Source organism: Prionailurus bengalensis, chromosome B1 (assembly GCF_016509475.1).
Source record: "Prionailurus bengalensis isolate Pbe53 chromosome B1, Fcat_Pben_1.1_paternal_pri, whole genome shotgun sequence".
Taxonomy (NCBI): domain Eukaryota; kingdom Metazoa; phylum Chordata; class Mammalia; order Carnivora; family Felidae; genus Prionailurus; species Prionailurus bengalensis.
Genome location: NC_057344.1, coordinates 103,551,732 through 103,576,623, shown reverse-complemented (window position 1 = coordinate 103,576,623; position 24,892 = coordinate 103,551,732). Strand labels below are relative to the sequence as shown.

General features: G+C 38.2%; 1 protein-coding gene across 1 annotated transcript in view; it reads right to left on the bottom strand.

Annotated features, from left to right (window-relative positions):
* Positions 1–22,948, bottom strand: part of QRFPR (pyroglutamylated RFamide peptide receptor) — a 45,608-nt gene extending 22,660 nt beyond the window's left edge. Inside the window, exon 1 of the mRNA XM_043569349.1 lies at positions 22,573–22,948. Within this exon, the coding sequence (XP_043425284.1) occupies positions 22,573–22,912 (340 nt within the window). The 5' untranslated portion in view covers positions 22,913–22,948. The remainder of the gene's footprint in view (positions 1–22,572) is intronic.
* Positions 22,949–24,892: the final 1,944 nt, after the last annotated feature.

The window sequence follows — 24,892 nt, the reverse complement described above, 5'->3', positions numbered from 1 at the left end:
TTGCAACAAAACAGGGCAAATACCTGGGGTGTCCTGTTACTTATGAAGAAGGGAACAGATTGGAAATTTGAAAGAGGAGGAGGGTTGAAGGAAAATCACTGTCATTGGTTATGGTAAGTAAAGTCATGGGTAAGCTGGGTTGCAAAGGTGCAATTTCAGGCAAACTGTCAAACTCAGAAGCTGACAGATTCTTTATCCTTCTTGTGTTGGTAGGGGCTACTAAACGGATCTTCAGGGTGGCAGATGACACTTCAGGATGAAAAAAGACAGAACAGTGCTTTATTTACTCTCTTCTAGCTCACGTTTATAGAATTCTTTGCGTGGCGCTATAAGAAATATTAAGCAATAATATCTCCACCAACTTCAAGGGTAATGATTAGTGTTGTATCTGTATAGCCCACAAGTTATTTTCAGCAAGCAATGTCTAGTGGTTAAATTGAATGTTTTCGAGCTTATCACTGTGATTAATTTTTCCAACAGATATTCCAAACAAATTCAGTACTTGTTAATTTATCAGCATGACATTTAAAAAATTCTTCAGCATCTTCCTCATTGACCTCTTCTCAAAGCCAGTGTTCTTTGCAAGTGTTAACAAAGAGCTGCAAAGAATGGCTCAATTGCAAAGAATGAATAAAATGACATGATGTTTCTCTTGGTGTCAGCAACATTTGGCACACGCATCTCTTTGTGGACACTCAGCATGCTTTTCAAAACATCTATTTGTAATGTTGTTCTACCAACTATATTTGGAACATAGCTAAAGAATGTTTCTATGTATCGTTTTGCTTAAAATGTTTTATTAATTTGAGGGACATAAATTTTTTCTTATGTAAACATCAGCATGCAAATTGTGGTGCTGAATGATACATTTACTGTAGAAGTTTGAGACTTAAAAACAAATAGTAATTCCACTGGGAAAATATCAGGTGAAAAGACATTTTTCAGGGTTATGTCTGTAAATATAAAAATACTACTTAGAGTTTATTTCTAAATTAATCTATAAATAATCCATTCCTTCCAGTTTCATTTATCTGTCTTGTTCCCTTTTATTTTGCACATCTTCTTCAAACTGTCTGACAATCCTTAGTTGCCTTATACATATTTAAGAATGTGGCAATGTACAGACAACTGGTGTTCTGTGCATTCATGGGCTGGAGTGGCCCCAAGAAAGACTCTGATTTAGGATGAGTAGGCCTACACCAGGGGCCTCATGGATTATAAAACCTTAAGGTTTTTCTTGTGGAGCCAAAGCTCATACTAATATTGTAATTCTGCTCAGAGCACTTCCTTCAATTACCTTATAAGAAGAATCTTCTGGGTGTATATTTGTGCCAGAAAACAAGTCCACTACAGTAAAATTATGCATGTTCTGGTATTTTTCTTCTAATTTTTGTTATTCTAATAGCTATAAATACCATTTTAGCAAAATAACTGAATTGGCTTTTTCCTCTCCACTGATGGCAATAATTAGACTTTCAAATAATAGAATTAAATTAGCCCAGGTTAAACATTAGGGAAATAAAGCAAAAAGAAGAATTAATGTGATTTCTTTATGCTAAAATGTTAAAATAACTCACTGTCAAGTAATAAAGGAGGATTTTTTTGTGTTCATAAATGATAAAAGATATGGAGAAGGTCAGGTTAGGCATCAGAAAAGAATCCTTGAAAATGAAGGTTATCGGCCAACAAAACACATTATGAAGTGTCCTTCCCAAGAATTGCTAAATGAAATTTTCAAAATATTCATGTAACTCATGTACTCTTTTTCTCACCAAACATACAATAACCTCAAATTAGTATAAACTAATGTCAAAACAGGGAAATTGAGAAATAAATTATATGTCAATATGTTGTAAATTACTAAATTATTAAATCATTTTTCAAAGCATATTTTAAAATGAAACAGAAAACTGAAACAAGCAGTAAACAATATACACATATGCACACACATATACCCAAACACTAAAATGTTTCTATTTTTCTAAAAATATACATAGGAAAAAACTAAAATGTAACACACTAAAATGATCACTGTAATCATTTCTGGATGTTGGAATAAATAATTTTTATTTCTATTGATTTGTTTTACATATTAATTAATTAGGATATTTCAGACTGCAAATAAAAGAAAATTCTTCTGTGTCTTCCTCTCTCTTCCCCTTCCCTGCTCACACTCTCTCTCTCTCGAAAATAAATAAACATTTTTTTAAAAAGAAAATTCAATTCAACTGAACGAAAACATAAGGAAAATATATCATTTCATATAAAAGGCATTCCATAGGTAGGGAAATAACAGTGTGGTAAATTCCACAGCTGAATGATTTCACCACAGATTGGGTTTTCTTCATTGGGTTACCTTGTCCTCCTCAGCATATTTTTGCTTTTGTTCTTAGGATTGTCCCTTTGTCCAAATAAATGACTGCAGTATCTCAGACCATTTCAAAAAGCAAAAGAGTAAAGAAAAGTATATATATTTTTATAAGCCCTTTATAAAAATGAGGACAACCTCAGACCCCATGGCCAAAATGGGCCACAGGCCCATTTTTAAACTCATAATTGACAAGGAGAATGAAATTTAAAATATTGGTCTAAATTAATCAAATGCAACTCCTAGAGCTGGGAAGGGGTCCTAACCTTCTCTTACAGCACATGCCCACCACCACCACCCCCCCAAAAAAAAAGAAAGGAAATGCCCACCCAATACCTGAACCTATCAAGTTTTGGTTACTAAGGAATAACATCAAACAAGACCCAACAAATGGAGAGTTATTATATATGCCTAGGGTGATTGTGTTATTTTCCTATTGCTGCTATAATAAATAACCACAATCTCAGTGTCTTAAAGGAACACAAATTTATATCTTACAATTCTGTAAGTCAGATATTTAAAATGGGTCTTTAGAGCTACATTCCTTCTGAAGGCTTTAGAAGGGAATCTGTTTCCTTGCCCTTTCCAATGTCTAGAGACTGCCCACATTCCCTGACCCATGGCCCTGCATCACTCTGATCCCTGACACTTGTCACATTTCTTCTCTACCTTTGACACTCCTGACTTCCTTTTATAAGTACCCTGTGATTAGTTGGGCCCACCCAGATAATCCAGGATAATTTCCCCATCTCCAGATCCTTTTCCCATGTAAAAGCCCTCTTGTCATACAGGTAATATAGAAGTAGAAGATTGTGGAGATTATAATATGGAAATCTTTGAGGGACTAATGTTCTGTTTTACCACATAAAATTAACATAACAATATCATACAGTGACTTAACATGGCAAAGATGTCAATTATCTCCAAAACAATATGCAAATTGAACACAATACCTATCAAAATTCCAGGGGGAGTTTTTAGGAAACTGACAAACTTATTTTTAAATGTGTATGGAATAATAAAAGTCCATACATAGCTACATCAACTCTGAAAAAGGTGGTGAGGGGCACCTGGGTGGCTCAGTTGGTTGAGCGTCTGACTTCAGCTCCTGTCATGGTCTTGCGGTTCATGGGTTCCAGCCCCACACTGGGCTCACTGCTGTCAGCCTGTCAGCACAGACCCTGCTTCAGATCCTCTGTCCCCCTCTCTGTGCCTGTCCCCTGCTTGAGCTCTCCCAAAAGTAAATATTTAAAAAAGAAAGAAAAAGGAGGCTAAAGGAGTAGGAGACTTTCCTTATGCAATATGTAGATATGCTAATAACCTTTGCAACAAACACTATAACACTGGTGTGGGCATAGGCAACTAGACAATGTTCCAAAATAGAAATTTAAGAAGAAGATAGGAAATTGATTTATAATTAAAAGGGCACCACAGATCAGTGGGTAATTATAAAACTGTTTGTTTATAGGTGGTGTAAAGAAGACTAGCTCTACGTGGAGAAAAATAAACCAAGTTGCCTATCTTACATCATATACAAAAGTGAACTCTAAACAGATAAATTTTCTGCTGTAAATAAAAGTATTAGATAAATACATGAACACAGATAGACTGCAAATTAGCGCATATCTGAAGACAGAAACAGTACCATCAGTTGGTTACACTGTCAGCAGGCACTTCTAGATAGATATTCAGACTCCCTTCCCCAAAACAGGGAATATGTGTGTGCTTGGAATTCTAAGATGTAGCCCCAGATTTCAGGCCCTAGGAAGCACTGGTTCTGAAACTTGGCTACATGTTGGGATTACCTAGAAATCTTTAAAAGAAATCAATGACTAAATCTCACACTGAGGGAATCTAATTTATGGGATATGAGTGAGGCCTTAGGGTTTTACAAAGCTCCCAGGTGGTTTTAATATGTAGTGAAATTTGAGAACCACTGAGGTAGAAATGTATTTGAGAGTGAGCCTTCACTTCAAGGTCTACCTTTCCAACATAGCTTCTAACTGTGGGGCGTGGGGGTGGGGTGGGAAGGGCTTGGAGGGATATTCTCAATCTATCACACTGATTTTACATTCTATATTCTATCTTCTCACTCACTTACACATTTGTTCATTCATTCACCTATGGGTCATATACTGTTTAAGGCTTTTTTTTAAGTCTTTTTTTGAAGCTTATTTATTTATTTTGAGAGAGAGAGAGAGAAAGAGAGAGCTCATGCACATGAATGGGGAGAGGCAGAGAGAGAGAGGGAGAGAGAGAGAATACTAAGTAGGCCCCATGCTGTTAGCACAGAGCTGGATGCACATGCAGGGCTCGAATTCATTAACCCTGAGATCATGACCTGAACCAAAACTAAGAGACGCTTAACCGACTGAGCCACCCAGGTGCCCCAAGGCTTTTTGGATTCAGACTAAGACAAAACATAAACACTCTTAGCTATTCTTCATGGAAAGAGAACAGACATTAAACAATATCCCACAAATAAACATTTAATTACAAAGTAGTATTCCAAATAATTTTGCTTGGATACAGATAAGGATAAAGGAATCAAAATATTTAAAAACCAAAAGCAAAATGTTGGGGTGCCTGAGTGGCTAAGCCAGTTAAGCATCTGACTCTTGATTTGGGCTCAGGTCATGATTTTGCAGTTGGTGGATGGAGCCCTGCATGGGGCTCTATGCTGACGGCTTGGAGCCTGCTTGGGATTCTCTCTCTTCCTCTCTTTCTGTTCCTCTCCCGTTGATGCTCTTTCTCTCTCTCAAAATAAATAAGCATTTTTAAAAAAGCATTTAAAAATGAGCTAAATCTAATTGAGAAATGACAAAAGAAAAATATACATTACACCAATAGTGGCAAGTAATACCTAGAATGCCGTCTATTGTTTATCATCTACATTACAAGGGATACAAGTGAAGATATGCTGGTAATTATTAAAAACCAGCTTTCCAAGTTAAAAAGAAAAAAAGATTATGATTTGTAGGGTTTGTGAATATCCCTCCTGTAAATACTCTCACCGTGGCCAATTCCAAACTACCAACATGGTATCAGTGGATGTGGAGTTGGAAAGACATGCACACAGGTGGTTCTCATGAGCTGGTGCAAGCTAGCTCTAGCATACCATCAGATACCTAATAATATTCAAATAAATTATAACTAAAAATAATGCCAATGAATATACGTTTAATGATTTCTGGTTTTGTTTTCTTCTTTTCTGTTCTTTCTCTGTTTTATCTGAATCACTATTCTTGAAAGGACTAGTTGTAAAAAGAGGTTTGTGTTTTATAGATGAATTCTTGTTAATTTGATGTCAATTTGACTGGATCACAGAATGCCCACATATCTGGCTAAGCAGTATCTCTAGGTGTGTCTGTGAGGTTGTTTCCAGAAGAGATCAGCATTTGAACTGGTGAACTGAGTAAAGCAGATGGCCCTTCCCAACAGGAGTGGACATCATTTAATCTGTTGAGAGCCTAAATAGAACAAAAAGGCAGAGGAAGGTTGAGTTTGCTCTCTGCCTGCCTGCTTGAGCTGAGAAACCAATTTTCTTCTTCTGCCCTGGACATCTCTGGTTCTAAGGCCTTCAGACATGGACTGGAATCTACACATTGATTCTCTGTCTCTCAGGCCTTTGAACTACCACTAGCAGTGGGTTTCCTGTGTCTCCAGCTTGCAAACAACATGTTGTGGGACTCTTTAACCTCCATAACTATGTGAGCCAATCATTATAATAAAATATAATAGTATATATATAGTATATATATAGTATATACTATACTATATATTATATGCTAAATACTATATACTATACTATATATTATATGCTAAATATATATACTATACTATATATTATATGCTAAATATATATACTATATATTATATATTATATACTATATATATACTGTATACTATATACTATTATATACTATACTATTATATACTAGTATATAATATATACTATATACTGTATGCTATATACTATTATATACTATTATATATTATATACTATATTATATATATGCTATATACTTTATATATACTATATACTATATACTATAGTATATATACTATACTATATATACTATATACTATAGTATATATACTATACTATATATAGCATATAGTATAGTATATATACTATACTATATACACTATATATTATATAGTACATACTATATTATATATTATATACTATATTACATACTATATACTATATTATATACTATATATTATATACTGTATATATATACATATATATGTGTATGTATGTATATATATGTATATACATGTATATGTATATGTATGTGTATATATACACACATATATATGTGTATATATATACAGTATATAATATATATGTGTATATATGCAATATATACATATTCAGTTTCCCTGGAGAACTCTGACTAATATGTTATCTTTCATCTCTTTCTCTGCACTGCTCTCATTAACTTCTAGAGTTTTGCAACAGCATGAAATTCCACCTCTGATCTCCCCTACTCTCTCTTCTTATGTCACTGTTTAGTGTCCTATATCTTCCAGCAGTGTCTTTGGCTGAGAAACTAGTGATGATGTTCAAAGTTAAAAGACTAACTTCCATTCCAGTAATATTTACTGAGCATTTGCCATATGCCAGGTATTGTTCTAGCAAGCATTAACTCAAGCCATAAACTCCATAAAATCCTCATAGCAACTAGGAATTGCTAACATCTCCAGCTGTAGAAAGAAATGAGGACTAAACCAAATTCCCTAAGGTCATTCCAATATTCCACATGATGGAGCAAGCAGTCTGGCTCCAGACTCTATGCTCTTAGCCACCATGAAAAATAGCCCCTAAATCACAGGTTTTAAGTAATTAGTGAAGGCTTTACAGAAGAAGTGTGTATTCAGTGTGCCACACTGGTTTAGAAGCATCAATGTCATTTCTTTTAAATTCCTTTAAATTACTTCACTACTTGCCCAATTAATACAACTCTATTAGCTACCCGTGTGTGTATTTAGACTCGGAAGATGTTGATTATCTCCATTTCTTCTTTTCCACATCTCATCTCTACACCTTTCACATTTCTTATTGCTTTCCCACCCTGTTTTTCTAAACACTAGTTTTTTTGAATCTTATTGGGGTAATATTTTCCTAAACTTAATTTGAGTGATGGGTCTCCTATGCTATAATTTACTAATATCTGACAACACAGTCCAAAAATTAAAATACATTATCCACAGAGAGTACGCCATACTTTTTTTTCAATAAAAGCTGTTTTTATTAATAATAGTAATGAAATTACTAATAAATAGTAATAAGTAACAGTAATACAAACAGAGAGCTAGGAGGCCCTAGGCAAAAATCGTATGTAAGACAGCCATTCTTCTACTCAGCCAATGCTTACATCTTTTGGCATAATCTAAACAATTTGCCTTTGTCAGTCTCATTTACACCCACACATTCCAAAATGGATACAAAAGACTTACTACTTTATTAACAATCATAGGTAAATCGATTTTTTGATTATCTGTGTTCCTTATAAATATCTGTGTTCCTTATAAAAACCCTTTCCAGCAGTGGTTCTGACCTCAATAAGAAATACCTTTATATTACACACACACACACACACACACACATATATATACACACACACACAGTAAGAAATACTTTTACTTATGTGTGTGTGTGTGTACACATGTAACCAAAAGTTTTATTATGTAAATTATCTTTGATATTCTCTATTCTAATATATTTAATATATTTATATTTTTCTTCAGTTGCTAATCCTGACTCACCAAAGGACTTCATGACTCATTAATAAGTTACAACTCATACTCTGAAATTCACTGCCTTAGAACAGTGATGCCTCTGCTCCAAAATGAAGTTCAAACTCCTTAACATAGCAGTAGAAGGCTCTTCATGATCTGTCTTCCTTTTCTCTCTAGCTTTATCTCTCACCACTTCCCCTTTGAATGCTAAACTCCAGGGCTATGGAGCTACTTGTATTTTCCAGGAAGCCTGATGTCTCTCAAAATCTTTACACAGTCTACACGGCGTACTGTTCACCCTTGTATCTCAAGTTTGACATTGTGGCTGGCATCTACTAGGTAGTCAATAAACACTAGTTGGATGAGTAAATGAATGAATAAATTAATAAATGGTAAAAATTCTATCAAAATCTATTTAAAGAATATCTTTTGACAACAAAATCCCATCGATTTCACTCTGAAAATCCACACCTAGGCTACAGAAAGCAGAAAAAGCACTCAATATCCTAGAAGTTTATTAAGGAAAAATGTAATTTCTGAAAAATCAGAGCAAACAGTTTCGTAAAAGCTTACTTACTCAGGAAATTTTCACCCATTAAATTTGGATCAGCTTGGGTTTTGTCACAACAAATCAAGCAGATAAATAAAGTTGATTGTATATAAAATTCTGTACCCTTCTGGGTATAATGATGACTTGGAAGAAAATAATGGCATAAGTCCTGGTTACTGTAGTAACTGCCTCTATGGTACAATAGGCAATCAAAGAGGTGTATTTAGCCATTCTATTTGCTAATGAAAAGTGCTCAATGGTCTCTCACCTTTGGTCAAAAGAATCTATCCCATGTTCATCAGAAGCAAAAGTGGAACACAGCAATGGTATATTATAAACCAGCCTCAAACTCCCTTGTGCATATGGACCACATAGGTCGTAGGCCCAGGATGGGGTCTGAGACAGTTTCTAACAAGGTTCCAGGTGCTGCTGCTGCTGGTGGTCCATGGAGCAGATTCTAAACAGCAAGGAAAGTACACAGTATATTGAAGACTTTCTATTTTGCTGTTAGGGAATGCTCTTTCCTGGCCCATTTTTGTTACCAAGGTAACTGGGCCACGAGAGGTGGGTCCTACCACCTCTTGACCTAATGACCTCTTACGCCTGGCAGAAGAACTGTTTTAGCAAAGGAGCAGCGTCTCCTTTCCTTAGGCTCTTTCCAGACACTTAGCTCCTTTTCCCTTTTCAAATTAAAGGAATCAGTACAGTTTACCCCCAAATAAAGTTCCTTCTAGTCACCAGTGAAGCAGCCACTTTTTATTTACCCCTTTATTTCAGGAACTTAAAACAAGCAAACAAACAAACAAAAAAACCCTTTGATTGTCTGTAATACTCTACCATTGCTACTACCTAGAGCTGAAAACATGTTGAAAAGATGTATGAAAACCAAGCAGTACCCAAATAGCTCAGTATACAATTTTGACTTGTATGCTTCTCTCTGAATAATTTTTTTTCTGTTAGAGATTTCCTTAAAGTTTTTAATGGAAGATAATAAAATTCCATTCTCATGTAGTCAGTTTCCCATCTGTCAGTAACATCTGTAAGTCAAGATTTTCTGACAATATTAGAAAAATGTGGATGTTTTTCCCCAGTTCTCTTCCTTTTTAAAAGTTTTTTTTTTCTTTTCCTTTTTACTATATACCTTTCTCCAGGAAGAGAGGAAATGGGTGTAAGTGTACAGAGTTGCTTTAAAAACAGAAAAAGTCTTTCTTTGACATATTTACTACAAGAAAGGCCTTTAAAAATGAAGTCTGACAAGGATAAAAAGCAAAGGCAATTGAAATAACTAACCAAGATTCATGCTTAGCTGACTTGAAATGTTCATCATTGTTATTGAAATAACTTTGCAAATATATTACAGAGAACTGTTCTTCCAAAAATTTGAGAATTTCACAGATAGTTTAAGAGACATAAATTAGCCAGTTAACCTCTCTGGATTCCATGCAAACCTAGTGCATTTTACAGCCTCTAGGAATTTCCTAAAGAAGGAGCCGAAACTATATTTTATCTGAGGCCAATCCTGCCAGGCTAATGCACTGCCTTTTCTCTCTAATTCTGTCGAAGGAGTGGCCCCATATGAACCCATGGGTCACATGAACCCACCTATTCCTCCTAGCCCTTTGCTGACATTTGGGCCCAAAGTCTAAGCCAGTCAAATTCCTTCTCTTTGGACTAAGACATAGGAAACAGAATAAGGACTGTGAGATGAAGCCGATAGATATATAGAAAAGTCATGAGTAACAGTGGGGGCCACAAGGGTTATGAGAAAGTAGAAAATCTAAAGGCAAACAAATATGACAGGGATAAAATGAGCATAAGAGTTCTCCTGGCTTCTTTCTCTCCTCTACCCTTTTCTCTTTAACTCAAAGACATGCCTGCTGGATGGTTCTCTCTATGGGCTGTTTTATTAACCAGATTGTATGTAATAATTGAGGTCACATATCAGGATGGGATATTTGCATAAATAAGACTGAGATTTAAAGACAGAGAGGGAGAGGGTAGGAGGCGGAGGGAGATGGGTAGAGAAGGAATAGAAATATGGAGACCTGAGAAAAGACTGATGAGGATGAACAGAAAGAAGTAGGTAGTAAGAATTCCCACAGGTAACTGAAGCATATGTTCTTAACCAAGGGAGGCCTCCTTGGGATGGGATAGGGAAGTTGAGAGACCTTGACATCCTGCATTACAAGATGAGGGCACAAGTCAGTGATAGCTTTTGAATTAATATCACTGAGGCAGCAGTACAGTCTGGGGTGTTCTGAAAAGACACACGATCTTTGCAAGGTGAAAAGAGTTTTGTGGGGCACTACTACGTGTAATATTAAAGACCTGAATGAAATGGAAGAGAGGGGTTTCAAGAAATAATTTTGTGAGTAATGAACTAAAATCTTCGAAAATTTCTTTGATCAAAATTATTTTACATTAGTGTTGGTCACTGGACTAAGTCTCTTTGGATGTGACACTGTACCAAGCCTGAGCCACCTGGAGCCCTAGGATTTATTCAGCTTTCCAAGAGTAGAAAGCAGAAAGGGAAAAATATGTAATGGTAAAAAGATCGACCAAACCAAACGATTGTACACCATGGTAGTACAAAGCAATCAGACTTCATAAGCAAGTTTTTGTCCACTGGTGGACTGTAGCAAAGTCACATTCATGGCTGAGCCCTGGAGATTCATGAATTCTTCATGCTGAACTCCACATAGCTGCTGCTTTGGATCCCACTTCAGTTTTCATGAGACCTACCTGCTACTGTCCCTAAATTCAAAGGAGATCCCTCTATTCTTTACTACAAAATAGGCTTGCCGTAACTCCAATTATTTGAGGTAAATTGAATCTTCATTCCTTGCAACCAAAAAAAGCAAAAATATATACAAAAGATAAATATAATCTCATTCTTCCGCATGTTGCAAAAATAAATACAACTGATTCCTTAAAAGTCTCAAATATTAGTACAATGACGAATAAGGTGATATACTTTAATGCATCCAAAAATATTTATTGAGAAGCTACTAGGTGATACTGAGAACTATTACCGTGCAATTAACTAAATGATGGATAAACAAGAGAGATGAAGTCTTTGACTTTTTGAAGCTTACCTTCTAATGCAGAAGACCAAAAACAGGCAAATAGATTGTGTCTTCAAAGTCATAAAATTCACATGTATTATTTCCTCAACACTGAAAATCTAATTTGAATAATGTGTTCATTGAATAGACCAGCTATTTTTGCATCTTGCAAACACAGTGTGAAGATCTATATTTTACACCTAATGTTTCTATTTATAGGTAATATAAAATTTTAACCGGATCTTGCCCAGAGTGATGTTTTATGTCATTAAGTCGTCATTTAATTCATTTTAAGCATTAGACCAGTGCTAATTTTCAAAGCTCCATCACTCTGATTTTTTTTTTTAAAGTAAAACTGTTCTTCCTCAGAATCCACTGAAGAAATCACTGCTTGGATTAGGTCTATATTGATACTTGGATTCGATTTTGACTCAATAAAATTCCTCCTCATAAAAAATAAATCCCTTATTGTTTGTAGATATTGCAGTAGAGGAAAAGTTTTAAAAAGCCACACATGTTGCTCTATCTGTAGAATAACCTGACAGTACTTCTAAAGCTGAGTCAATATGGACTTCTGGGAATATGTGTTGTGTATTAGGGCTCCAAACTTTAGTACACAGGTGGGCAGAACCACTGAGAGTAAATGTGCAGGAGTCTGTTCTCGTGAAAGTTTCTGAGGAAAAGACCAGGACAACTTTTTATTTCAGAAATTTGTCCTCCAGATCCCAGAAACTAGCATATGAGGTCTAACTATGTAGGCAAAACTGTGCACAAATGGGGCAGAAACAGGTGATGAAACACAACACGCTGCAGAAAGAGAAACCGTGCCCTATGCCAGTATAGCAGGACGTGTCTGTATTAATACTAGTGTGGCAACACTGTGCCTATGGTCTGCAGTGTCCTGGAAAGACACATAGGCCTTGCAAGGAGTTACAAAATCTATATCAGCCCCAACAAGTCTTTTACCACTTAAGCCTCTTTTCAGGATATATTATTGCTTCCGAAATGAATGAAAGTAAGTACTCTTTTCTGTGTTTAGACTACAAATGACTAGTTTGACTTTTCATTGAATATAGAAGTAAATATTTTCATGGTAATTATTCAAGACTTTATTAACAAAACTAAGTTATATGTGGATGGGACTATTTATAGTTGTTTTATATAAGTGCATATCATATGTCGTTGAGAAATTAATTCTGTAATTACAGTTTTTTTAAACTCTATCATCCTTATTGTCTATAAACCAAATTAAAATAAAATTTATATTTTATTTTATTTTATTTTATTTTATTTTATCTTAATGTTTATTTATTTTTTTGAGAATGAGAGAGAACACAAGCAGGGGGTAGGCAGAGAGAGAGGAAGAGAGAAATCCCAAGCGGGCTCCACACCATCAGCACAAAGCCCAATGCAGGGCTCCACCTCAACAACTATGAGATCATGACCTGAGCCGAAATCAAGGGTCAGATGCTTAACCAATTGAGTCACCCAGGTGCCACCCTAACATTTAAATAGTAATAATTTGCAGCCGTAAGTCACAATTAGCTTCCTTTCTTTGGGTGCCCACTAAGTGCTGGGTCCTTCACATGCAGGGTCGTTCACTCTCACAGCAGCCCTATAAAGTATGCATACGTTTCCCAAATTTACAGATGAAGAAGCTACAGCAAGGAGAAATAAAATAATTGTCCCAGTGTGAAACACTGTGTTTGTCAACCTGCAAATAACACTGCAGATATTAAATGCATCTCAATTCTGCAAAGAAGAGATTTTTTAAAATATTTTTTATACATGTATTGAAAGAGACTTTCAACCTCGTTTCACGTTTTATAGGTGAAAGGTTTTATAGGGGGAAATGTGTAACTATTGTATACTTCATACTGAAATACAATGGGAAATCATAAGAACTGAATATGCATTAATATTTTTGATAAAATATAGTATGATGTAAATCTTGCATTTTGATGTAATGTATGCTGCTACATTGTCCACTGGGGGGCAACATCAGACATTATTTTATAACTTCTCAGCTTATAACATCCTATAACATCTCCTAATAGGAGCAGATGGAATGCAAGGAAATGTAGTTAATAGTTAGTACAGTAACTTGTGAGTCATAAATGATGCGACAAGATTAAAACCCAGTATTGTCCACACTAAGGACCTACTCATTTTGATTTATATTAAATTTTTTATAATTTTTTAATGTTTATTTATTTTTGACACACAGCGAGAGGCAGCATGAGCAGGGCAGGGGAAGAAAGAGAGGGAGACACAGGATCCGAAGCAGGCTCCAGGCTCTGAGCTGTCAGCACAGAGTGGGACGCGGGGCTTGAACATATGAACCGCGAGATCGTGACCTGAGCCTAAGTTGGTCACCTGAGCGACCTAGGCGCCCCTGAACCAAACTGTCTTTTTACCTCTTTTATTTCTCCTGTGTTATAAGAACACATTACATTTTAAGGAGAATTCCACTAGTCCTTAATAATCTACAATCTTTCTGGTACTATACGCGATGTATTTCTCAGAAACAGCCACAAGAAGAACAAATTTTGTCTTGCCTAGATAGATAAGAACAACAAACACTTGAGTACTTAAAAATTAATAATTAGAAATCAATCTTCAGGGGCACCTAGGCGGCTCAGTTGGTTAAGCGTCTAAGTTTCCGACTCCTGATTTCAGCTCAGGTCATGATCTCACCTTTCATGAGATCGACCCCTCTGGCTCCTTGCTAACAGCTCACAGAGCCTGTTTCAGATTCTCTCTCTCCCTTACTCTCTGCCCCTCCCTCGCTCACACTTTCTCAAAATAAATAAACTTAAAAAAAATGAAATCAATACTTAATTTTAAAGCAGGAATCAAAACAACAAAATTATCTGTGGATACACATTTGAGTTGAGATAGGGAGTTTTAAAGAAAATGTGAGCCTCTAGCTCCAGGACCATCTTTCATACTACCTGAAAAAGATAGTCCAAGAATGAAGCTGCAAAACAGAAGGAAGTGAGGCTGGGCACAGAGAGGAAGGATGGTGGGCCTCCGGAGTCAGTGTCAGAGGACCTAGATCCAGCTGTGCCAGAAGCTAACCCTAATCCTGAGTTTTTCAGTTCCATGAGACAGAATGCCTACCCCCCCCCCACCGCCACCCGCTCCTTTTCTTAAGTTAGTTTAAGATGGGCTTCTCTAGTTGCAAACAAGAATTCATAATAAACCAACCACTGGCCAAAGAACATGCTAAGCTCTATTTTAGAAAAGCAAATGAAAAAGGGATTTTTTTTATGCCTCTTAAGTGCCCAATGAATTTTTCCAAGTTTTGCCATTGCCAAATCCTTTTGTGTCCCTTTTTAAAAAAAGTTTATTTATTGATTTTGAGCACGTGAATTGGGGGAGGGGCAGAGAGAGAGGGAGAAAGAGAATCCCAAGCAGGATCTGCACTGTCAGCGCAGAGCCCCACGACAGGGCTCAATCTCACAAATTGCAAGATCATGACCTGAGCTGAAGTCAAGAGTCAGATGATTAACCGACTGGGGCACCCAGGCATCCCTTCTGTGTCCTTATTTTAACCATGAAATGCTGTTGTCTCTACGTAGAGACGCATACAAATCCCACTGCTTTTACTACCACCCTGCAGCCTTCCAAGAAAACTTAGTGAACTTCTTGACCATGGTATCTTTTCTTCTTAAAGTGTGCCCATAATTGATTTTAGAGAAGATCACCCAGAGGTTAGCCTTGGCACATTTTTGCATTTGAGTTCCAAACTCCCATTGGGTCTCTCTTTGATTTCTTTCTTTTATTTTTTTTAGTGAGTCTACTCTTTGTCAAGAGCTTTCATCATTCCCATTAAAAGGTTTTTAAAAAGCCCCATAATACTATTGATTTTACATCAGTTTCACCATATTTAAATTTCCCCCAGAAACTCTGAAGTTTCTGAAATGCTACAGGAAAAGAGAAAATTATTATACCATGTGTAAGTGATGTTTTCTAATCACCAATCAAATAATGAAATAGTTCCAGTCTAATCCCTCTGCTCTGAGCTGGCCCCCCTAATTAAGATCTTTTCACCACATAATGTTCAACAATTTCCTTTAATAACCTATTTCACGATTTATCAAGCTGAAATCTCTAAAAACTCACCTGAATTTCTGTGTTGTGTACAGTGAGTGTTCGTTTTTTTCTCACCCTCCCTCCTTCCAGTTCTTTCTTCCAGTAAAATCCTTTTTACAAATATGAAATGTTATGCAAAACCCCATTTATTAACAAGAGAGAAGGGGGCTATTTTGATAAAGCCTGGGAACCCGCCTGTTCCATACACACTGACACCAGCCACCATGGCTCTGGGTAACATGCACTGAAAACCTTGCTGTGGGGTGTGCTAAGTTTCAGGGGCACCCGGGGGCTCAGTCAGTTAAGCGTCCGAGTTTTGCCCCCATCATGATCTCATAGTTTGTGAGTTCGAGCCCTGCCTTGGGCTCTGTGCTGACAGCGCGGAGCCTGGAGCCTACTTCAGATTCCATGTCTCTCTCTCTCTCTTTCTCTCTCTCTCCCCCTTTCTCTCTCTGCCCCTCCCCTGCTCACAGTCGGCCCGTCTTTCTAAAATAAATAGACATTGAAAAAATTTTTTTTAATTTAAAAATGTTAAATTAGAGTTTCATTCTCCAAGTGAGAGAATAATTCTTTTTGTCTTTCATCTTACATCAGCCCAACATTTTAATCATTTTTTACTTCTTTCTAAATCCACCACTAAGACTCCAAAAAAGTGTATGGCTTTAGTAAAGACGTGGCTGGGTACGATGGGTGAACTGTCTCAGAGTTCCATGTTGGATTCCATTTTATGCAGCTTACTTTTGCATTTTCCAAGCATTCTAATTCTGATTGCTTTTTTTTAATACAACACATAGCAAACGTGTGTTGGCATAGGTGGCAGGCACTGTGCTATTTAAGCACTTTACATCCATTATTTCTTTTCACCTTCACAATAGCCCAAGCCTTGGTGCTGTCAACATTTACCCTACATCAGTGGTTCTCAACCTTGGCTACAAATTATATGATTCAGGAACTTCTGAAAATCCAGTACCTAGGTATCACATTCAGCCCAATTAAATCAGAATCTCTAAGGGGTAGGAACAGTCATCATTTTAAGAACTCCCCCAAATGATTCCATCTGTTGGCAAGATTGAGAATCACTGCTCTAATAGGAATTTTCCTATCAGCTACTGAAAAAATTAATTTTCACATTTTTCTTTTTTTTTTTTTTTTTTTACCTAAGCAAGTAGTCTTCAAATGTAGCAAGTGTATGTGAAAGTACACTTTTCCCAGTGAGGCTGCCATTACTTAGGGTATTTTTGGAACTCCTTTTTTGTAAGTGCTTTTAGTCAATTTGCCAGTCATCATTAGAAAATTCTTTTCAGGGGCGCCTGGGTGGCGCAGTCGGTTAAGCGTCCGACTTCAACCAGGTCACGATCTCGCGGTCCGTGAGTTCGAGCCCCGCGTCAGGCTCTGGGCTGATGGCTCAGAGCCTGGAGGCTGTTTCCAATTCTGTGTCTCCCTCTCTCTCTGCCCCTCCCCCATTCATGCTCTGTCTCTCTCTGTCCCCAAAAAAATAAATAAACGTTGAAAAAAAAATTAAAAAAAAAAAAAAAAAAAAAAAAAAAGAAAATTCTTTTCAGTGCCCACAACAGGATTGCAGGGAGATACATAGAGCTCTGGGTGCACACTTCCCCTGGCTGTGACTACACCCCCAGCAGGATGAAAGCCAGCAGAGAGACCTGTGGGCTCCTGGCAAGGCCATCAAGGCCTCCCCATCTCAATTTATTAATGCTGAGAGCCATAAAGCAGGCTAAGATTAGAACTGATTTTCCAACTCCTTCTGGAAAGACTTTAGAATTAATCCCTTCATGTTTTAAGTTCACTTTTATCTCAGTCACCATGAGTCCTATTCTCCTAGACCATCCTTTGCCCCTGGACCCAATCTAGGCTCTTGATATCCCCATTATGACCCAAGGTCCCATTCCCTAACACCCCCCCCCCCCCCGCCCTGCTTTCTCCATAGTGCACTCTGGATCTCTGATATCAATGAAATCCCCTGCCTCGCCCATGTTTTCTTTGAATGGCACCTTCCCCTTCTTGGTCTAACTGAAACCTGGCAGTTCCACAAGGACACAGCTTTCTCTACACTTACAATATTCCAGTGCACACAGCAGATATTCAGAGGATGCTGAATACAAGAATGACTCATAGTACTATTAATAATAATTTAGACCCTGGGCAGAGAGACAAAGTAAGGTGAGAGAATGGTGGATGCTAATTAGATATCCATGTGTAAATGCCTACTTTACAGATAAGAGAGATTATGTCTTACAATAATTAGATAATTAGATACTGGTTTCAGAATTATCACCAACAAAAGGAGAGTCCTGATTGTAGCCTCTATGCAGAAATGAACCATAGAAGAAAAGAGATTGCGTACCAGGCTTCAGGTGACACACACTCAAAAAATGAGAGAAAGTATGAGAATCACTGAAGGAAAGAATATAGAGAAAAAGACTGATATATAGAAAACAAAGTAAGAAGGAAAAAGAGAAGCTTATGGACACCTAGAGAAGAGAGAAAAGTGTTCTGGAGCATTGTTCAGAAGCAAAATCTATTGTACTGAATTTAGTTGAAAAAAATTTCCCCATACTGTCAGTAAATTTGGAGGAACATTTAGATATTTCGAAGAAATATATTAAAGAATGAAAAAAAGAGACAAAATGAGGAAGAACAGCCAGCAGATAAGGATAGGTAAATTCTGTGGTGCCAAGAACACAAAAGGCAAGTTCACTGCTGAAGTTGAACCAAACAGATTGGTGACTAGAATGCACACAGAACTTCCAAGGCCTGACTCCTAATTGCTAAGACAATAAGACCCCATCCTCACATTAGTGATTAAAAAAATCATAAGCAAATGCTATTTACTATTCTTGGGGGAAGTGAATCTCTACTCCTACCAGCTCCATGTTGGAAGTTGTGGGGAGTAGTGTGGGAGCAAATCAACTGTTGATCACAGAGAGTTGGCATTCGGATGGTAATGCCAGATATACAGAAGGATTGAACATACACTTTCCTCAATGCTGAGCAAACTCAGATGCTGAATTAAGATCTTCTAAATTGAGTGTAAATCATATAAATAAACTAAATATTTATGGATATAATTTGTTGCACCTGTCATTTATGGTGTCACCACTGTACAAATGGAAACTCAAAGTTTTGCTCAGTGGTATGCTGGAAGACAACTGTATGGTTTTGAGTTTTGGGGTTTTTTCTTTAAAAAATAAACTGATCTGCAGCTGCTGATGTCCACAGTGTGAATACTCCTACCATGACTGACTTCTTCTTTTTTTTTTTTAATGTTTATTTATTTTTGAGAGAGAGAGACAGAGCGTGAACAGGGGAGGGGCAGAGAGAAAGACACAGAAGCAGGCTCCAGACTCTGTGCTGTCAGAACAGAGCCCGACATGGGGCTCAAACCCATGAACTGTGGTGAGATCATGACCTAAGCTGAAGTTGGATGCTTAACCGACTGAGCCATCCATGAGCTCCACCATGGCTGATTTCAAGCCAACAATATGAAGTCCCTGAATGGGGAACTGGGTAAAGATGAACACAATGGTCTCTGTAAGTCAGTGCAAGCTGGCTCCAGAGAGTCAGATGTAATTAGTTTGGACTGGGGCCTGCACAGATCATTTTCAAAGTCTCTCAGGAGGTTCTCTAGGCAGCCAAGTCTGAAAATCATTACTTATAGTGGTGCTTCTCAAATTTTCATGTGCTTATGAATCACCTGGAGATCTTGTCCAAATGCAGGCTTTGACTCAGTAGGTAACATTGGTCCCTAGCAAGGGGGATAAGTGGACTAAAGAAGAAAAAAAACAGTCATTTATAGCTCTACCTTTGTCAGAAATGTTTGAGAGGGAGGCTTTGAGAAGTCACAAACTGGAGGTTCATGAATTATTCGTGGCCAAACCCACAGAGAGGTTTTCTTTTACACAATTCTACTTTTAAATTTGAATTATATGCCAAGATCATAACATTCCATATTCCCAGCTTCTCTGGAAAAAAAAAAAAGGCAGTAACTACAACAACCACCAAAGAAGATCTGACACCCCTGCCTGCAGGGATCCTGCCCGCTTTAGGTGAGGTAGCAGACTTCCTTCTCCACTGTTTCCTCCTAGTGTTCTCTGCTGTTCCATTTATGTTTCCTATTTCACTTCTGAAGGAATTTGAGGGGTATTCATATTTTAGGTGTAGTATAACTGATAATATACCTTTTCTTCCCCATTTGCACTAGCCTACTCTTCTGTCTCATTTCTCACCATTGCTCACATACAAACTATATTCTTGAAATGGCTTACACAGCATTCCTGGAATTCATCACCTTTTCCTTTCCTCCAAACTTTGGATTGACCCCTGTTCCTAGAACACACTCCAACCTTCTTCCTCTGCTAGGAAAAATCTGAATCATTCCTCAATATCTAGCTCAAAAGTCCTTGGTAAAGCCTTCTCTGCTCTTGCAGCAGAATGGATCCTCTTCTATTAAATCCTATATTTGCTTATTCTGGGATATTTCATATTCGCTGAGGCCCCAAAAGTCATTAGATAAGCTTTGTTCATTTTTTGTATTACCAAGGTAAAATGCTTTGCCATAAAGAAGATCCTCAATAGCTTTATGGAATAATAGACTGTGAATTAACTTTGAACTATTAGATTACATTCCCTTGAAAGCTCTTTTGTTAATTTATCAAAGGAGTGTTGCAATTATTATCCTATCCCATAAAGGACAGGTTAAATCTGTTTGCATCACTTTCTCCAGAAACTCTGCAAGCTCTCTTCTTTCCCCTGAACTTCAATTTTGGTGTTACTTACTTGATTTATAAGAATATTTATTCTATAAATCTTGTCTCAGATAAACATAAGCCACCTAAAATCAAACAATCCTTAATAGAATTAATACCTTATACTTTCACGGAATAATAAATTGCTTCAAAGCACTTTTACTAATACATTTATCCTCACACTAACCTGTAAAATACATACCCAATGTATTACTCTTTTTCAGCATTTAGAAGCTAAAGTGAAATGTCCTTCACGAACGGGGAAGCAAGGAAAACAGAAAGTTTGAGAAAAATCTTGCAGCGCCCACCTAAGTCCTCTGAAAGGAAGATCCACCCTATAATCTTTCCTAGGCTTGATTTCCTAGGATGGCTAGGGGCTAAACATCTGCTTTATTCCACTTCCAAGCTCCCAGAATTCCTAATATTTTATTGAGAAACTGAGGCTCAGATGTGTTGAATCAACATGTATCAGAGCCAAAGTAGTAATCCAGGTCTTTGAATTCCCAGTATAACATCCCACTTTTCTTAACTATGTTTACCTTTACAAACAGAGCTATAATCATCCAGCAATACATATATGCTTCATAAATCTGTCTTCACAAACATGCAGAAATGAAAACTCCTGTACCATTGTCTCAAAAAATAAGTCATATATGATGGCCAAAAGTTTACCCATTAATGTGGCGGAGTTAGTTGCACCAAGCAACTTTAAAATGCCCAAGGACAATGATTTCATCAGAGTGCATAAGAAAGGCTATAACCCATAAGTCAGTTTGCAAATTCCTGCACTGTGTCACCCTCAAGTGGATGCTATGTTCTCTAATGTTTAATTTAGTTTTTGGGAATATTTACATTACAGATGAGGTGGGAATCAAAGATTTTAGCCTCTTGACCCACTAATGATAAAATCCAATGCAAATTAATGGGGGGGAAAAAGCTATGCCAGGGAAAGAAAATCTCAAATTGTTAATGTAGGATGAAATGAACACCCGCAGTGAGATTTAAAGGAAGTAGCAAAGGAGTGGAAATAGCAGGGTTTAAAGGCATAATGATCCATTTCTCTCACATTCTGTCTGTATTTCCAAGCACTTTCTAAGAATTTTGATGAGGCCTCAAGGATGCACCCATCCATGACAATGGGGTACAACACAACCTGTGCTTCCTCCCCAAGGCACACCAAGAACACTGGTGACAATAGAAGACAATACTGCTTACGGATTACAAGGATGCTCTAAAGCTGTGTCTCTGGAAAGACTGAATCATTTAGGGAAGTGAAGTGTCTATTTTTTTCTCAACCTCAACATACTGCTCCCAGTTCAATGACTCTGAATGGCTTTTCTGCCATTTCCACTCCCCTTTTAAGGAAGGAGGACAAATCGGTGTCTCCTTCATTATCAGTCAGCAGGGGGTATGTTATGTTTTCTGTGTTCTTTCTCCCTGCTTGACTGTTAATACAATCTTTAAAAAGAAGGACTATTCCAAGATATATATATATATATATATATATATATATATATATATATAGTTTAAATCCTCATATAAGAGTTAGATCTACAAATACCTGTTTGGAAGCCACAGAGGCAACTGTGGAGTGAGCCTAGAGGTATGCAGGAAGAGCGGATATCGAGACTTTTATTATGTGAAATATTTTTATCTTACTTTTATTGGAAATAGGGAAAATCCTGGTAATTATGGAAAAAGGAGTTGAAATAACAAGAGAGAGGTGCAACTCCCCACCTCACTGCCTTGTACGTTTCCTAGGCATTTTCCTAACTATGTCTTTAAGCGACAAGGAAAAGAAACGTTGGGCTGAATTAAAAGTGGCAAAAAAAACTTCTCTCCCAGGGAGCACAAGTGAGGAAGTTCTAAGAAGGAGCACTGGATTCATTTGGTAGAGACAGAAATGTAAGGAATAGAGGGGGTGGGAAGAGTCCCTTGGCAGACTGGGGTTTAGAGAAGAAGGTGCGCTCGCGGACTCACCCCCCAGCCAGGTGTCAGAGATGTTCTGTAGCATGGTGACCGGGATGCAGAAGAAGGCGATGAGCAGGTCGCTGAGCGCCAAGGAGCAGATGAAGATGTTCGTGACGGTGCGCATTGCCTTGCTGCGGGTCACCACATAGACCACCAGCGCGTTGCCAAAGAGCGCTAGGGCAAATATGAGCACGCTGGTGAGCACGAAGGCCAGCTTGGCGCGCCCCGGCAGCTCCGGGGTGTAGACAAGCGGCCGCAGCCCGTAGCGCGCGATGAACTGCTCGCGCGTCAGGTTATGGTCCCGTAGCAGCCTGGAGAACTGCTCTCGGGTGATGTTGAGAGACTGCATGCCGCGCGCTGCCCGAGCGCCAGGCACAGCCAGCTACCCCGGGAGAGCACCGCTGCGCGGCGGGGCGGGGGCTGCGAGGGGACAGGGCTGGCGGCCGCCTCCCACCCTCGCAGGTCCAGACAGCCGTCTGGCGCGCTGACGGGCTCCCGATTGCACCCCGGCAGGTTCGAGAAGGAAAGCAGCGAGGGATCAGAACCACAATGAAGAGGCGGGAAGCCAAAGCATGGGAGGCTATCCCGTTGACCAAAACTGTTCGCAGTTCAAAGAAAGTTCTCTTGGTCCTCTCAAGGTTTGGAGCCGCGGTGTCGGGAATGCAGGAGCACCGCTCCAGAGTCCTCGAGCCTCCGGCTCCCCAGCCTTCTGCTGCAGGGATCGCACGGGCTCCAGGAGCCCGCGGAGGGTGGGGCTGGGACTGGGCGGCGCGCCACTCACCTCCCTGCTTCAGGCGCTCAGACACCGCCTCCCACACCCTCAGGGAGAGGGAAACCTCTCTCTGGCTCCCCGCCTTCTGCAGCCCTGAGCCTTTCTTCAGCCCCAGGTCATGCTTCTGTGTAAAACCCGGAATTGGGGTTTGTACCGTCTCACGGTTTCTCCTTTGACTAAATAATGTAGGCCACAGCTACCCGAGGCAAAATGGGATTTTTAATTTTTTCCCTATATTTTCAAAAATAATTACAGCACACAGAAAATTGCAAGGATAATACAGAGAGGTCCCAAGCATCCTTCATCTACTTTCTCCCGTGATTACATCTTAGTTAATTAAGGTACAATACAAAACCAGGAATTTGACATAGCTACAGTGTGTGTGTAAAGTCCGTCTTTATCCCGAGCGTAGATTCCCGTAACCATCACCAAAATCAAGATACAAAACTATGACCAAAACGATCTCCCTCCTGCTACATGTTTGTAGTCAAACCAAGTCCCCCTCCCCTCCCCCCGCAGCCCTGAACCCCTGGCAATTACTAAGCTGTTCTCCATCTCTATGCTTTTGACACAAGATTGTGTAAATTGAATCACAAATTATACCTTTTGATACTGATTTTTTCCACTCAGCATAGTGCCATTCAGATCCACCCAAGTTGTTAGGTATACCGATATTTATTCCTTTTTTTTATTGCTGATAATGGACCAGGGTTTGTTTAACCATTCATGGAGACGAGGACATTTCGTTGTTTCCAGCTCTATTAAAAATAGAGTTGCTATGAAGAATCATGTACAGGGTTTTATGTGAACGAATATTTTTATTTCTCTGGGAAATGCCAAGAAGTTTGGTGGTTGGGTCTATGATTTATATAGTTAGGTTTGAAAGAAATTGTCAAATTCCTTTCCAAAGTGTACCATTTTACATTAGCCATAGCGACATATGAGAGATTCAATTTTTCCACATCCTTACCAGCATTTGGCATTGTCATTGTTTTTTATATATGTTCTAACAAGTGTGCAGTGATATTTCCTTCATCCCTAATTTGCATTTTCCTGATAGTTAATGATTAGCATCTTCCCGTGGGCTTATTTGCTATCCCAGTGTTTTCTTCGGAGAAATAGTTTTTCATGTATTTTGCCCATTGTCTTTCTTTTTTCATATTTATTTTTTAAAATGGACATTTGGGCTCTTTCCATACTTTGACTATTGTCAATAGTGCTGCTATAGACATTGGGGTGCATGTGTCCCTTCTATCAGCATTGCTTTATCCTTTGGACAAATTCCTAGTAGTAAAATTGCTGGGTAGTAGGTTAGTTCTATTTTTAATTTTTTGAGGAACCTCCATACTGTTTTCCAGAGTGGCTACATCAGTTTGCATTCCCACCAGCAGTGCTAAAGGGTTCCTTTCTTTGCATCCTCACCAACATCTGTTGCCTGAGTTGTTAATGTTAGCCATTCTGACAAGTATGAGATGACATCCCATTATGACTTTGATTTGTATTTCCCTGATGATGAGTGATGTTGAGCCCTTTTTCATGTGTCTGTTAGCCATCTGG